We start from the raw sequence: 15,123 nt of genomic DNA on the forward strand, positions 1-15,123 counted from the left end.
CTGGGAGCACTGGGGAAAGCCCAGACCCCCGCCCCACTACAGTGCCCTGAGCATGCCCAGATCTGAGGCCCAGGAGTCCCCTTCTCCTTGGCCTCCCCTCTGATATCGGGCAGAACAGCTCAGTGTGGTGGGAAAGCTCCCCAAACCCACAGCCTGTATTCTTAGACAGAAGTTGCTGGGTGCTGGGTGAGCAGGAACACAGGCTTGGGGGCACCCCTCAGGGAGCAACATCCAACTATCACCTCCTGGGTGAAAGTTGATGGCCCAGAGGCGGCCATCCTGACCGTGAGGGGGGTGGGCGGATAGAGAACCAGCAGGGTCTGGGATAGATTCCCAGGCCCACAGCCCAGCGGGGCTGGGAACGGGGAGCTCCATTTCCTAGAAAGCTGGACCAGGGGTCCGGAGCGTCCCCTAGCCAGAGCAGGGAAGGAACAAACAGCGAGCCAAGGCCTGTCCAAAAGAACTATACACTTTCCATATATATTTATATACAGCATATAAATCTCTTTCATCTTAGTCCCAACAACACCCTCCCCCCTCCAACGAAAAAAACAAACAGAGAACAACAAAATAAAACAAAAACCCAACCTAAAAGTTGTCAGTAGCAGATCCGAAACCTTACAATAAGAGAGAGAGAGAATCAAGTCCTTCTTCCCGTTCCTTTCCTTGCTGTGGCCTTCGCGAGGGGGTTGATGTCGGGAACCGTAAGGAAAGGTGGCGTACGAAATTACTCAAAGTGCAAACCCACTGGACTGGCTGAAGTGGCCTGGGCTGCGGCTGGCCGGAGGCGACGCTGACGGTGGGGGACGGTGGGCGTCGGATGAACCGTTGTCCCCGGCACTGGCCACCTGCCCTGGGGTCTTCTGCGCTTTAGACGAGGCGTCCTACTGGGGGTGAAAGTGGGAGGGGTGGAAGGGCAGACAGTGGCTGTGTTGGCTTTGGGGATGCCCAGTGGTGCCTTAGGGGCATTTCCCTTCCAGGAGCAGACTGTGGTGTACTGGGGGTTTCTGGGAGCCTGGCAGTGCCCAAAAGCCCCTGTGTGACCAGTCTGAACATTGTCACAGTGATGGAGGCACACTCGGCATTCCACTTGGGGTGTGCACCCGACACCAACCACACCTTCTCCCTCCCCGATTCCAGCCTCCCAGTCGGGAACCAGAGCTACAGTGCCAGGTGCTTGTTTATAGGTTATAGGGGATGGCCCTCACCCCGTCTTTCTTGGGGTTCTTCACAAACAACTAAAAGTGAACACGAAAGCCCAAGCCCCTCCACTCCTGCCTGAGGGGGTCCAAGGAGAGGAGCCTGAGAAGAAGGTGACTTACTGAATGGGTTTGTGCCTGCACGCTTGCCTTGGGGGAAGCTGCCCAGACTGCCACCTGCAACAGATGGAAACAGAGGGTGCTGGCAGGAGCCGGATGGCTGATCACACAATTGAACCTCCAGAATAAAGAGACCACTTGAGACAGAGAGGAAAAGAGCAGAGAAAGTGTGTGCTCTCTGTTCCCTATTCTTCCTGACCAACTTTTTTTTTTTCCTTTTTGGATCACACCTGGAGATGCTCAGGGGTTACTCCTGGCTCTGCACTCAGGAATTATTCCTGGTGGTGCTCGGGGCACCATATGGGATGCTGAGAATCAAACCCAGGTTGACCATGTGCAAGGCAAGTGCCCTACCCACTGTACTACTGCTCCAGCCCCGATGGCCAACAACTTTAAACAAACCCCCTTTTCCCACATGGCCCAGTCTCCTGCCTTCTTGGTTTCTCCTCGGCTGTTCACTGAGAAAGGGTTGGCATGGGGGGATGTTGGCAGAAACTTCTTGGGCACGAGTCTTCCAAGTCACAAAGTTGGTCAGAGATGGACGGAATCTGAGCCAATCTGCTATGGTGGGGGCAAATCTGGAAACAGGCTGAGAGCAGAGGGTCCTGCGAGTGCTCCTGTGAACCCCCAGGGTCCCTCATGGCAGAGGGAAGTACCTGAGAGGGTCCTGCAGGGGAGCAAAGCTGAAGGAAGTACCCCCCCCCCCATACTCGGAGCCCTGCGGGTTGTGGGACCATGTACATGGACCCCTCCCCACTTGCCCTCTGGATGGGAACAGAAATGGGAACCAGAACTGCCCTGCTTAACTCTACTTCTCTCTCTCTCTCTCTTCTCTCTCCTCTCTCTCTCTCTCTCTCTCTTCCTTTCTGGGAGGAGGATGGGCTGTACTTGAGTAGATGTGGGAAAAGACATGATCAGAGGAAAGGTTGGGGAACGATTCCCACACTCACCCACTGATCATGTGACCCCACTGCTCATCCTCCCCACATGGTCAGGGGAACAATCCTTAGCGCCAAGAAAAAGAGACAGAAGGGGGAGGCATGGTTGATCTTGGGTGTCTGGTTTACCTTGGGGGAAAGCAACTTGGAGAGAGAGAGAATAGAGCCATGTTGGTATGTGGAAAGTCGCGGGGACAGGTGGCGAGGCTCTGTCCAGCGACTGCAATCCCTCGGGAGAGTGGCAAGATCTTCCACAGGAAGAGGGACAGTGCCACCCTGGCAAAGGGGTGTCAGGAAGGCGGGAGAGAGTGCCCTCCAGTGGGAAGGCCTGCTGCTCACAGAAGCCAGAGGAGCAAGTTCCTCATCTGGTTAGGTCCATCATGATGGAACAGGCTTGAGACATCACAGCTTTTGTTTGCTTTGGTTTGGGGGCCCTAGCGGGTGGTGCTCAGGGCTTACTTCTGGCTCTGCACACAGGGGTCATTCATAGCCGGGCTTGGGGAACCATCCAGGGTGCCAGGGATAGAACCCATGTCGGTCGTATGGAAGGCAAGTGCCCTACCTGATGTCCTACTGTTCCAGCCCAAGCAGTGGGTCTTTATCCAGTGAAGCAGTGTGGGCATGACTCCCTGCCTCGGGAAAGCCTCTTTTAATTAATTCACTTATTTTTGGTGTTTGAGCCATACCCGGTCCCACAGGAGGGCAGGAGGAGAGACTGTATCTGGAACCACCAGCAGCCTTGGGCAAGTCAGAGGAAGAGTTGGCACTCTCTGTTGTCTTATTGCCGGGGGCCACATCCAGCAGCATTCAGCTCTTGCTTGGGGTTTGCTCCTGGCAGTGCTCAGGGGGACTCTACAGTACTAGGGTTGAAACCCAGGTTTCCCACATGCAAACCATGTGATCAGGCCACTGAGCCATCAATTGGCCCAGAGCTAGATTTTTAAAGGCCATTGCCAACAGTGCTCAGGACTTATTCCTCACTCTGTGCTCAGGGATGTTTCCTGGTGAGGCTCAGGGGACCATATAGTGCCAGGGATGGAACCTGGGTCAGTCACATACAAGGTAAGCACCTTACCTATTGTACTATCATCACTCTGAACCCAGAACTGCTTTAAATATATGTGTGTGTGTGTGTGTGTGTGTGTGTGTGTGTGTGTGTGTGTGTGTGTGTATGGAGGAACTATTCTCTGTCCCACCTACCTTACAGGACAGTGCCCATGGGTTTGACACAGGTGCTTAATAAAACTGGGACAACCCCAGGAAAAGAGAACCAGCATTTCAGAATGGCTGTTCTTTCCAGGATGTGCAGAAAATTCCACTCCCCAACAAGGACTCTGGTTGGTTTATAAATAAATGAATAAACTATTTTAAAAAGGACTAAAAAATAGAATATGGATTGGGTCCCTTGCCTTGCATATGGCTGATCCTGGTTCAAATTCCTGGCCCCCTACATCGTCCCCTAAGTACTACCAAGAGTGGTCCCCGAGTACAGAGCCAGGCATAAGTCCTGAGCACCACCTGTGTGTGGAATCCCCCACAAAAATACCCCCCAAAAATTACAAAGCTAATTAATAAAATAACCTGCCTGTAGGAAACATTTTTAAACACGTCCCTCAGACCCAAAGCTATGCTCATCCCTAAACATTACCCCCCATTTAGTGTGCAAGCCTGGCTCAATCCACCAGAGGGTGCCACCTGACCCTATCTGGCCTTGGTACAGGCTCCCTAACCTATACCCTGGGGGCCCTTTGCTACCACTTCCCAGAATGGAGGAGAGAAGGGAAACCTCTTGTGTTCCTAGTAGGACATTCGCCACAGCTGAGTTCTTCACACCAACCATGGTGTTACATCTTCAGGCCAGATCCACGAGGTGAGTGACTGCAGATGAGGAAACTGAGACCCAAAGAGTTCTGAGAAGTCACCCAAAAGCGGGCAACAGAAGTGGGATTCAAGGCCAAGTGCAAAAAACTTCAGGGCATCTGGTTTTCCCTGCAACTCCCCCCATCCCTCCAGCCTCCAGCCCAGTTCCCCAGGCCTCTCCCACGCTATCCACTGGGGGTCTGCTCTGCTAGGATGAGCCTGGCTGGAAATGACGAGTTTCCCTCTAGAAGCTTCTATTTCTAGAGGATCCGATCCCCCACTTCTCAACACTGGGACTCCCCCTGGCAAATAAAGATTGTGCTGCTCATGCAAGATCCTCTTCAGGGACTCAGAAGCTCCTTAGGAAGGGGCCCCAGGCTGGTTGGAGCCCCAAGCTGTGTCCACACCTTTGACCTTGCACTGATGCCTTTTTCTCTTGGGCTTGTGTAGACACCCCAACTACAACATGGTCTAGGGAGCCTCAGAGACTCCCCCCTCTCGAAGGTCCTGCCAACATGTAGACATGGGGAACAGAGTAATCCTGATCTACTTGTGTCCATGCTGTCTCTTCCTCATGCCACCCTGGCTGATTCATCCTTTCTGCCTCACTGCATCTCACACACACACACACACACACACACACACACACACACACACACACAGGCTGCCAGACTTCCAGGCTTCACACACACGTGCAGACATAGGAAGACAGACATGCCAGGGCGTGGCAGTGCCACCCACCTTCCAGATAGACAGACTATGCAAAGACACGAGAGACACACCTACCTGCCACCATGTTCTCAACCCTGCAGGGCTCAACAGCACCTCCAGACCTTTGGGTTGGAAGGTCGGGAGGGTCTTTGAAGAGCCCAGAAGAAAGGTGACTGCATGTGGAAGCACCCTGGGAGGGCCCACCTGCACAGGGCTGGGATGACAACTTGAAAGGAGGGGGGGCAGAGAGATAATACAGTGGGTAGGGCACTTGCCTGACACCCAGCTGACCTGAGTTTCACCCCTGACATCCCATATCCCCCTCCCTCCCCAGCACCATCAGGAGTGACCCCTGAGCACAGAGTCAAGAGTAAGCCCTGAGCACTGCTGGGTGTGGTCCAGAAATGAAAAGAGAAAGGAAACCCATCCCAGCTGGAACATCAGACTGAGCCCCACCCCGCCCTCCCCAGGGTGCAGCGGGAACATCCCATCCCGGGGGCCCAAGGAGCGAGGCAGGAGCACTCACCGTCTTTGCTGACGCCCAGGCAGCCCTTCAGCTCGGGCAGTGAGATCACCTTGTCCTTGTTCAGGTCGCAGTAGTCTGCGAAGCGCCGGGCGCATTTCTTGGGCTTCGCTTTCTTCTTCACGTAGCGCTTGAAGGGCTTCATCTCCCGCTTGTTGATGTCGCTGCTGCCGTTGCTGTCTAGCTGGCTGAAGTACCAGTGCACCACGCGCTCCTCCAGGGTGTGGCTGGGGTCTGGCTCCGAAAACCTGGGTCAGGAGCCCCACAGAAATCCTCAGCCCCAAGGCCGTGCTCCCCAGCCTGGGCAGCAAGCAGGCAGGACAGTGGTGCGGGGCTGCCTGCCCCCACCCCCCAAAACACCTAGATGGTTCATTTCTTGGGAGGGTCCCCAAGGGGTGACCCTTCTCACATGAAACTGCCAACACCCCCTCCCACGCCCAGGAATGTTCTTGGTAGACAACTGGTGGGTGCCCCAGACACCCTGGCATCCTTGACTTCATCTGGGAAAACCACTGGGGTTCAGATTTCCCTGCTCCTGGCTGAGTGCTCGCTGCCAATGAGGCTGTTTTCCCCAAAAAACGGGCACAGAGAAGGCCCTCCCCCACAGGTAGGAGCCACACTCTTGGCTCCTGGCCAGGTCCTGGCACAGCTTCAAATATGGGATGTGTAGTGTGACCTGTGGCCTCCGGCTGGCCATCATCTTAGTGGGACAGAGTCAAACACGTGAAACCATACAGGGATGAGTCCATGTCCCCCGTGACGTGTCCGTAGCTGGGCAGGGAAGAATGGGGAGAGGCAGCTGTGGGTTGGGCACGGACAAAGGTGTTGAGACAGACTAGTCCCAGGATCCTCCAAGAAGAGATGATTTCAGGAGATCCAGGGGGTAACAGGAAGCCACATGCTAACTGGAACCCCCAAAGAGCTTCTGCTGAAACACACTCCACTCACTCACTCATGCAGGAAAGAAAGTGTCAATGTCAAAGGCACATCACTGAGTGCGTCCATGTCAGCCCATGCATACACAGCGATCATGGCATGAGACATGAGCAGCACTCAGGGGGATGGAGTGAAAGCACAGCAGGTAAGGTGCTTGTTTTCCTATCATGAGACCCCAATTCAATTCCTGGCACCTCATGGGATTCCTGGGAGCCCTACCAAAAGAGATGCCTGAGCACTGAGTTAGGAGCAAGTCTTGAGTACAGCCAGGTGTGCCCCCCCCTCACACAAATCCCCAAAACAAGAGCAAGAAATAAATCCTTGGTTGTGTTTCTGTCTACAGGGCTACCCACCCATTTTACTCACGATGCTTCCTTCCCCACAAAAGGATCCATGATGGAAGCTAGTCTTTGGCTCTCTTTTTTTTTGAGACACTCTTGGTGGTCCCTGGGGGCTACATGGCATGTGGGGGGCTGGTTGTGGTGGTGGTCTGGGACCACCATGCATGCAATGCTGGAGACCCAACTCAGAGCTGCAAAGTATGTGCTCCCGCCTTTTGAACCATCTTCTGGCCAGTATCTAAAACACTAAAAGCCAATGATTGGTCCTCTCTGGAGCCACTGGCAGATCTGAGGCCAGAAGCACCTTCCTGGAGGCCCCCAGCTCCTGCACCCAGGACTTGGCACTGAGGCAAGGGGCCCAGGCCCTCCAATTCAGATCTCCAGACACTGCCTTTGTTGGCAGGAGGCGGAGATTAGGAGCCTCTCACAGTCACATATTCAGGCCACAAGCACTGGGACAGACTGTGCAGCTAGCGCTGGCCAGAAGTGACTCCCCAGGGGACCCAGGCAGGCCCATCAGCAGAAAATAAAACTGTCCCTGCCACGAAAATGCTCACTCGAAGAGGCGGAATGCAACTCAGTGGTAGAAGACTGGCCTTACATGCAGGAGGCCCAAGTTTGATCCTAGCACCGCAGGGTTCTCCAAGCACTGAGCTGGGAGTAATCATAAAGTATCACCAGTGGTGACTCAAGAAGAAAAAGATAAAAGAAGAACGAGAAAATGATTTATTTTGTTCTGGGGTCACACCCCTTGGTGCTCAGAGCTAACTCCTGGGTCACTCCCGGTGGTTCTCAGTGGACCATATGGGATGCTGGGGATGGAAGCCTAGTTGTTTGCATGCAAGGCAAGCCCCCTACCTGCTGTACTATCACTCTGGCCCTGAAAGAATAATAATATCTAAGTGCTTGCCAAAGCCTTGGTGTTGTTCTCTGGGGGTTTCCAAAGGAGGCCACTTCAGTCACCTCCCAAGGAAAGAATTATTTCCAAATGACCTCAATGATCAGAGAGGGGATGGAGGCTCATGACTGGGACCAGAGAGCTAGTACAGAAGGTAAACTTACATGTAGCCAACATACATTGAATCCCCAGCCTGTCTTGTTTGCCACCAGGAGTAATATCTGAGCCCAGAGCCAGGAGTAAGCTCTGAGTACTGCCCAGTGTGGTTCAAAAAACAACCAAAAAAATTGTCGTGTTTTTTTTTTTCATTACCAAACCCCCTCTCGGGCTTGCCTGAGAACCAGTGGACCCGTGTGCCTCGGGATTCTGCAAGCCGTGGTGGACCCAGACCCACGCATCCTTTGAGACAGGAGAGAGTGCAAGTGCATGCAGCCCTGTCTGTCCGCAGGGTTTGTGCTGTCAGCATCTGCCACTCGCCCTGCAAACCTCTCCCTTTCCAACCTGGCTCTGCCCAGCAGGAGCCTCTACCAAAACATTGCAGGAGAGAGACAGAGAGAGAGAGAGAGAGAGAGAGAGAGAGAGAGAGAGAGAGAGAGAGAGAGAGAGAGAGAGGTCAGAGTGCCCCACCAGCCCATGCCTCTCCCGAGGGACCCCTGGAGGGGGGGCATCAGAGCCAGTTCTCCCTTTAACCTTTAGATGCCACATAGCGTAACGTCTACAGAGAGGGTGGAATAATAAAGGCGCTTTCCTCACGGAGACGGGTGGAATGAGGTCATCGCCCGACACTCTGCCAGGGAAGCCTCTGGGCCTCTGGCGTGTCCCCCCGGGGCTCCTGCCTCGCCAGCGGATGCAGCCACTCAGCGAATGGAGCAGCAGCAGCAGCAGCCTGGTGGGCTGTGGGCAGGAGAGCTCGTCCCCCACCCCACTGCACGCTTCGGAGTTCCTTCCCTGCCAGGAAGTGACCACTGCCCACTCCTGCCCTTCTCCCCCTCCTTCCTTCAACGCTTCCCTTCTCTCCCTGTTGTCCACAGACTCTCTTCTCACTCCCGAAGACTTCTGAGCACAGAAAAGCCACCAGGCAGGTGTCAGGCTTTCTGAAATATCCCTTCCCCCCTGTTCAAAGTTCACTTGGGGAGCCCAGGGCTGGCTGCTTCTTCCCTCCTCTTAGGGAGGCTGCTCAGAGTACCCCTGAGCTCCACTCACCCATGCACTGCCCCACAAAAAGTGCCCGCTTCCGGGACTGGGGCAATAGTACAGCGGGTAGGGTGTTTGCCTTGCACAGAGCCAACCTGGGTTTGATTCCCAGTATCCCATATGGTCCCCCCAGCGCCGCCAGGAGTAATTCCTGAGTGCAGAGCCAGGAGTAACCCCTGAGCATCGCTTGGTGTGACCCCCCCCAAAAAAAAAAAACAGTGCCCGCTTCTGCGTGGAAAGCTGGGCCATGCCAGAACCCAACCCTTTGTTCTAGCCAAGTTCCAAGGACATTTCAAGCAAGAGTTCCTTACTTTAGGGACCTTCCCCCCCCCCAAGCACCTAAACACATGTGCTAGTCCTTCTTGGTAGAACAGTTTGGGGACACATGGAACTCCACACATTTCAGGGGTTCAGTGGCACATTTGAGGTAGAACACTGAGCTCAGGCCTGGCCTCTGAGGGAAGGCAGGTGAGCCTCGCCATGGTGCTGGAAGGACATTCAGCATGAGTCTCACAAGAAACAGGAATGGAGCGGGCTGAGTGGTAGCTTCCATATTTTTCTAACAAACCCCTGAAAGCATCTCACTCTGAGTGAGGCTCTGGTGTGGCAGCTGCCTCGGGTCCCACCTACCTAGTTCAGTCCAAAGTCTCTTTTAGAGAGACTAAGATTTCTGCAGAGTCCAGCTTTGCCCAACCAGAGAAGACGTGGAGGCCACTGGGAGCTCAGAACCACACATGACACAGGATGTGTGTGTGTGTGTGTGTGTGTGTGTGTGTGTGTGTGTGTGTGTGTTGGTGGTGGTGGTGGACAGGGGGCTGGCACGAAGGCCTTCTCTGGGGTCTCTCTGAATCTCTCAAGCCATTTTCACAAGAACTTTTTCCATCACAGTTAGACCTCCCACCCCCACACCTCTCTCCTGACCTCAAAGGCAGACCCCACACCTTTCCTGCCCTTGCATCCTTCTAGAAGGATTCCTTAAAAACAGTGTCAACTTGCATCCCCAGCAACTGGGGCTTCTACTTCCAGCCACACTGCACCCACTCAATCAGGCCTCCTGTCTGAACTGCTGCTCATCAGACAAGGCTGCATCCCCACCCCCATATGCGGGAGCAAAGGCTGCTCCAGACTCTGTGCCACCCACCTCCCACTCCCACTCAAAGGGCTCTTTGGACCCATAGAACATCCCCGTTTCCTTGGAGACGGCACGGCAATGGCACCCACACAATCCCAAGGTCCAGCAGGGGAATGAGCCCTGAAACTGGACTGTCTGGCTGCCTCTGGGTGGTTTTGGGGTCGGTCGAGTTGACGCCCATCTCCAGGGTGGAGAAAGACTCCAAGGGTCGAATCCCTGCTGGGCCTGCCCCCCCCCCAGGCTTTCCCCTGGGGCAGAGGTGGCTGCCCTCTCCCACGGCACTTTCCGTCTTGCTTCGTGGCCCCGGGCTCGCCGTTGGGCCTTGGCTGCCATGCTCGGCTGGAGAGCCAGCCCCATTCCCCACAAGGAAGCTGGCTTTGGCCAAGATCTTGGACCCGGTTCTGCTGTCCCAAGCAGTTTTAAAGAAAGGTGAGGCAGGGCGGCCTGGAGGTGCTAGCCAAGCCAAGCAGACCCACGGAGCCCATCTGGAGTCCGGCCGGCTCTGCCAGCTGTGCGGGTGGGGCTGGGATGTGCCGAGTCAGCAGCATTCCAGCCCCTTCCAGCACGGTCCAGTTTGGACCGACAAGTAATCTCTCCAGATGGGCCAGGGGAAGCACAAGAACTCTCGATGCAGGATGAGGTGAGGGGTCAGGAGGCCCACACAACCCCTCAGACCTCCACTCATAGTTGACTTCCTCTAGGATGAAGAGAGAAGCCAGCCACCAGGACCTCAGAGATAACTTTTATGACTGAGAAACACTACTGGGTGCCACAGGAAGGACTGATTGAAGGGGCAGGCTCTGTCTCCTGGAATTCTAGTGGGACCGACCCAGGGGGTAATTTGAAGGCCCTTCACTATGAACACCCCCCTCCCCAAATGCAGTTGAGCATGTGCCTCCACCATCCACCCACCTACCCACACACACACACACACACACACACACACACACACACACACACACACCAGTCACAGATGTTCCCCTGAGACCCTGTTCTACAGTGCTCAGTTCTTCAATTTAGCTTTCACCACTAAATCAGGCTGAAAGGGCTGTCACAAAAGTTGGCCTCTCCCACTCTTCCACTCCTTATATCTAATAAGTCTTCACATACTACAGACTTCATTGCTGGAACTTGAGTAAACTGCCCCTTCTCCTGCAGCTTTATTGTTTTTATTAGGGCAGGTGGGCATTGGGAGCCACACACAGCTGTGCTTGGGGCTTACTCCTGGCTCTGCACTCAGGGGTTGCTCCTGGCAATGCTGGGGGGACATATGTAAAGTCAGGAATCAAATCAGAGTGGGCTGTGTGCAAGGCAAGTGCCTTACCCTCTGTACTATGTTCTCCCTGGTCTCCCGTGGCTTCAGTCCAGGCTCCCCTCATCATTGCCCACCCCACCCTTTCCTCAGGCACCCTCCTGCCCTATCTTGCCCCCTGACCAACCAGTTCCCACAGGGCCTGCCAGGATGGTTCTGGGAAACTACCATCCATCCCACAGCTCCCTGCCCCCGTCATTGGCATGACTCTCAAGGTCAAGCATGACCTTCTCCATACGACAGGCTCAGCACTGTCTCCCAAGTGTGTGTGAGCCAGACTTCTCACAATTCCTTACACAGACCTTCCCTGGTAAAGACCTGCCCTCTGGCCCCACCAGCCCTCAGCCCTCTCTGCTGGGCTGGCCTTTGCCCACCCTAGTGGCAGGAGCAGAGCATGTCCCCATTCGTAAGTGAAGATGTGGCGCCAACATCACCTCCCAGGTAAGGTATTCTCCCGCCTCCCTGTCGCAGCATCTCTGTCTCTGTTATCACATGGACTTTCACCACTTCTCCCAACCAGAGCCATGCTCCTGCAGGCCAGGAATGGTGCCCATTTCCTTGTAGGCCCCCAGATTCCAGCTCAAAGTCTATCCTGGGGGCGGGTGATATAGGAGAGTCTGTGCAAGGGTTGGAAGCTAGTACCATAGGGAGCATGACCCCCCCAAAACATAAGCATCACCGGGTAAATCCCTGCAGGGCCCCAGCATCTCGGTGGGTGACCCACGTCATCTCCTCCCCAATGGGACCCCACAGACTCCTGAGCATACCTTGTAAGCATCTAAATTCCTCCCCACCAAAACACACAATAGAAACACCATCTGCACTCCTATGTTCACTGCAGCACTATTCACAATAGCCAGAATCTGAAAACAACTTGAGTGCCTGAGAACAGATGAATGGATAAAGAAACGATGTAGACTACACAATAGAATACTATGCAGTGGTATTGAAGTCATGAAATGAAGTCATGAAATGAAGCTTTGTAAGGGTCTATTTCACAGTGATTCAATTAAAAAAATTTTGCTTATAAATGGATGGACATGCTGAGTGAAAGAGTCAGAAGGAGACGGATAGATATAGAATGACTGAATTAACTTGTGGTATATAAAAAAAATACATAATAGAAGACTAATATCCAAGGCCAAGGAAAACAAAAGCTAGGAAGACTGGCTGTTGGTTGGAATCTACCGCAAGTGTGTGTTCGGGGAGCGGGGGGGGGAAGGGGGGCGAGGGAGGGTAGGTAAGATAGAGAAGGGACCAGTATGACAATAATAGTTGGAAATGATCGCGCTGGACAAGAAATGTTAAAAGTAGGTAAAGGGATATACACAACAACCTTTTAGTATCTGTACTGCAAACCATAATGCCCAAAAGGAGAAAGGAGAGAGAGAAATAGAGAGAGAGAAAGGGAAAGAGGGAGGGAGGGAGGAAGGGAGGGAGGAAGGGAGGGAGGGAGGGAGGGAGGAAGAAAAAGTGCCTGCCACAGATGGGGGGTGGGTGGAGGGCAATGGGAGGGAAACTGGGGACACTGGTGTTGGGAAATGTACATTGATGGAGGGATGGGTACTGGAACCCTGTATGAGTGAAACCTAATCATGAACAGCTTTGTAAGGGTCTATTTCACAGTGATTCAATTAAAAAAAATTTTAAGGGGTTTGTTCAAAGCCACAGTATATTTTGCCTGAGTGACAGAGAACAGATTGGGAAGAAGGTGCCCTCTTTTCTGGAATGCCCTGAGTGGGCTGGCCTACTTCCCACTAGCCCTGCTGATATTCCACGTCAAGGACCAGCCCCTCAGAGCATGCAGGAGGAGTTAGATGTGGCTTCTAGGAACTCCTGCCTGCCTGCCCTACTCTGCCTGAATTCAGAGTCCAAGCCCAACTCCAGGAAGCCTGGAGCTCTTGTTTTCACTGAGCCTCTGCATGTGGCCTCTGGAGGGCTGATGTGTGCGAAGAGGCCTTCCCCAGACATGCCTCTGTCAGACAGGATCCACGACTCCCATTAGCTGTGTATTCATGTAGCAAATGCAAACCCTGCACAGTCCAGGGGTGGGGGAACCAGTTCAGTGGCTAAAGTGCCTGCCAGCATGTAGTTCCCTGTGCTACAAGATGGAACACACATGATCCCAGCAGCAGCTCCAACCTAGCAGCTCCAAGATCCTCTTCATCACAAACTTCCAGGTCATTCCACAGCCAGGTTGTAGAATGACCTCTGACTTCTTGGAATGGTACAGGAAAGAAGGCAGGGCAGATTCCATCTCTCCCAAGACTTACCTTTTCAAGGGGTAAGAGAGATGGTAACTAAAGTCTGAGATAAGGAACTGCCAAAGAAGAGGGAGGGTGAAGGCAAAAGGAGATTTTTCTGACAAAAGGTTGGACAAAGCCACAACTGCGTAATTCTAGGAAAATGATGAAGAGACAAAAACAAAACAAACAAACAACAAAATACCTAACAACAATTGACACCAGGGCCTGAGGATTAGAGGTGGCATGAAAGATGGTGACTAGGCAGCCTTCTTGACACCAGGAAGCAAATAGAGGGTGACAGCCAACATGACAAGTGGGTCTAATTATGAGAATATTTGGAGTGGGGGTTACTTCTTTGGGACCTGGAGCCCGTAGTTCCAGGATGAAGGAACAACTGGCACGGAGGGCCTGAGTGGCCCAGGTTTGGCCCGTTTGAGGGCATAGTGAGCAGAACAAATGTACTGAGGGGAGGGAGAAGGATGGGTGAAGAGACAAAGAGGCCACCAAGACTAGCTGTGGGTGGGGTCAGGCAGAGGCAGAATGTCTAAATCAGAGCGTCCCCTAGAAAAGATGAAGTCATGAAATTTACATACAAGTGGTGCTACATGGAAAGTATCATGCTAAGTGAAATGAGTCAGAAAGAGGGACAGACATAGAAAGATTGCATTCATCTGGGGAACATAAAGTAACAAAATAGGAAACTAACACCCAAGAATAGCTGAGATAAGTACCAGGAGGTTTACTCCATGGATTGGAGGCTAGCTGTACACGCTAGGGGAAAAGGCAGCTTAGGAGAGAAGGGAGCACCAAATAAAGGGTATTTAGAGGATCCTCCCAGTATGGGAGATCCATGCTGAGAGTGGACTGTGGACCGAACATGATTGCCACTCAATGCCTCTGTTGCAAACCACAGCACCCAAAAGGAGAGAGAAAACAAAAGGGAATGCCCTGCCACAGAGGCAGGATGGGATGGGGGGAATGGGGGGGTGGGAGGGATACTGGGATCTGTGGTGGTGGAAAATGGGAACTGGTGGAGGGATGGATACTCGATCATTGTATAATTGAAACCCAAACACAAAAATTTGTAAATCTACAACTGTACCTCTGCTGTCTCACTAATAAAATAAATAAGTAAATAAATAAATCAGAGCATCCAACTGCCAGCAGGGTCCATGGGCTGAAAGGGCTAGTAACCCTGCATGAAGCTCTGGGAAGGATTTCAGTCCAGGAAAATGGGGGACTGGCCAGTTCTTCACTTTGGAAGGGGTTCACACTCTCATCTTCCCTCTCTGGCCCCACCCGCACCCCTGAGTCTAAACCTCTTCTCTGTTTACCTTCACCTTGTCTGCCTCCGAACTACAAGTCCTGCCTCTCCGTAACACAGTTACCAAAGGCTGTTAAAGCCTTTCCGCTTGCATCCACCCTGAACTCGGTCAAGTTAACAGGCACTTCAAATGAAAAACAGGTTTAGGAAAGGAGTTATTTTTTAAACTTCTCCCAAATCTAATTGCACCCAAAGGAGAGAGGCTGGAATTTTTTTTTTGTTTGTTTGTTTTTCTAGGAAATACAAAAACCTCTTCCCTAAGGGCACACTGGTATTAAAAACATTTATAAGCGTCTTAGTTCTTTTCTGCCAAACATCCCTTCTGCTCATGATTCCTAGGCAAGGTATCACCCTGAATCCCCCTGGTGGGGTATGGAGCGTGTGTGTGG

At 53.0% G+C, this 15,123-nt stretch overlaps 1 protein-coding gene across 3 annotated transcripts in view; it reads right to left on the bottom strand.

Annotated features, from left to right (window-relative positions):
* Positions 1–455: 455 nt before the first annotated feature.
* The window catches only part of SMOC1 (SPARC related modular calcium binding 1), a 151,874-nt gene continuing 137,206 nt past the window's right edge, over positions 456–15,123 (bottom strand). For 2 of the 3 annotated variants that reach the window (XM_056133681.1, XM_056133679.1), the window contains exons 11-13: positions 5,355–5,599; positions 1,323–1,376; positions 456–887 (exon numbers count right to left, since the gene is read on the bottom strand). In XM_056133681.1, coding sequence (XP_055989656.1) covers positions 871–887; positions 1,323–1,376; positions 5,355–5,599 — 316 coding nt within the window. In that variant the 3' untranslated portion in view covers positions 456–870. The remainder of the gene's footprint in view (positions 888–1,322; positions 1,377–5,354; positions 5,600–15,123) is intronic. The other variant, XM_056133680.1, reaches the window with a different exon arrangement.

Source organism: Sorex fumeus, unplaced genomic scaffold (assembly GCF_029834395.1).
Source record: "Sorex fumeus unplaced genomic scaffold, SorFum_2.1 ptg000098l, whole genome shotgun sequence".
NCBI classification, from domain to species: domain Eukaryota; kingdom Metazoa; phylum Chordata; class Mammalia; order Eulipotyphla; family Soricidae; genus Sorex; species Sorex fumeus.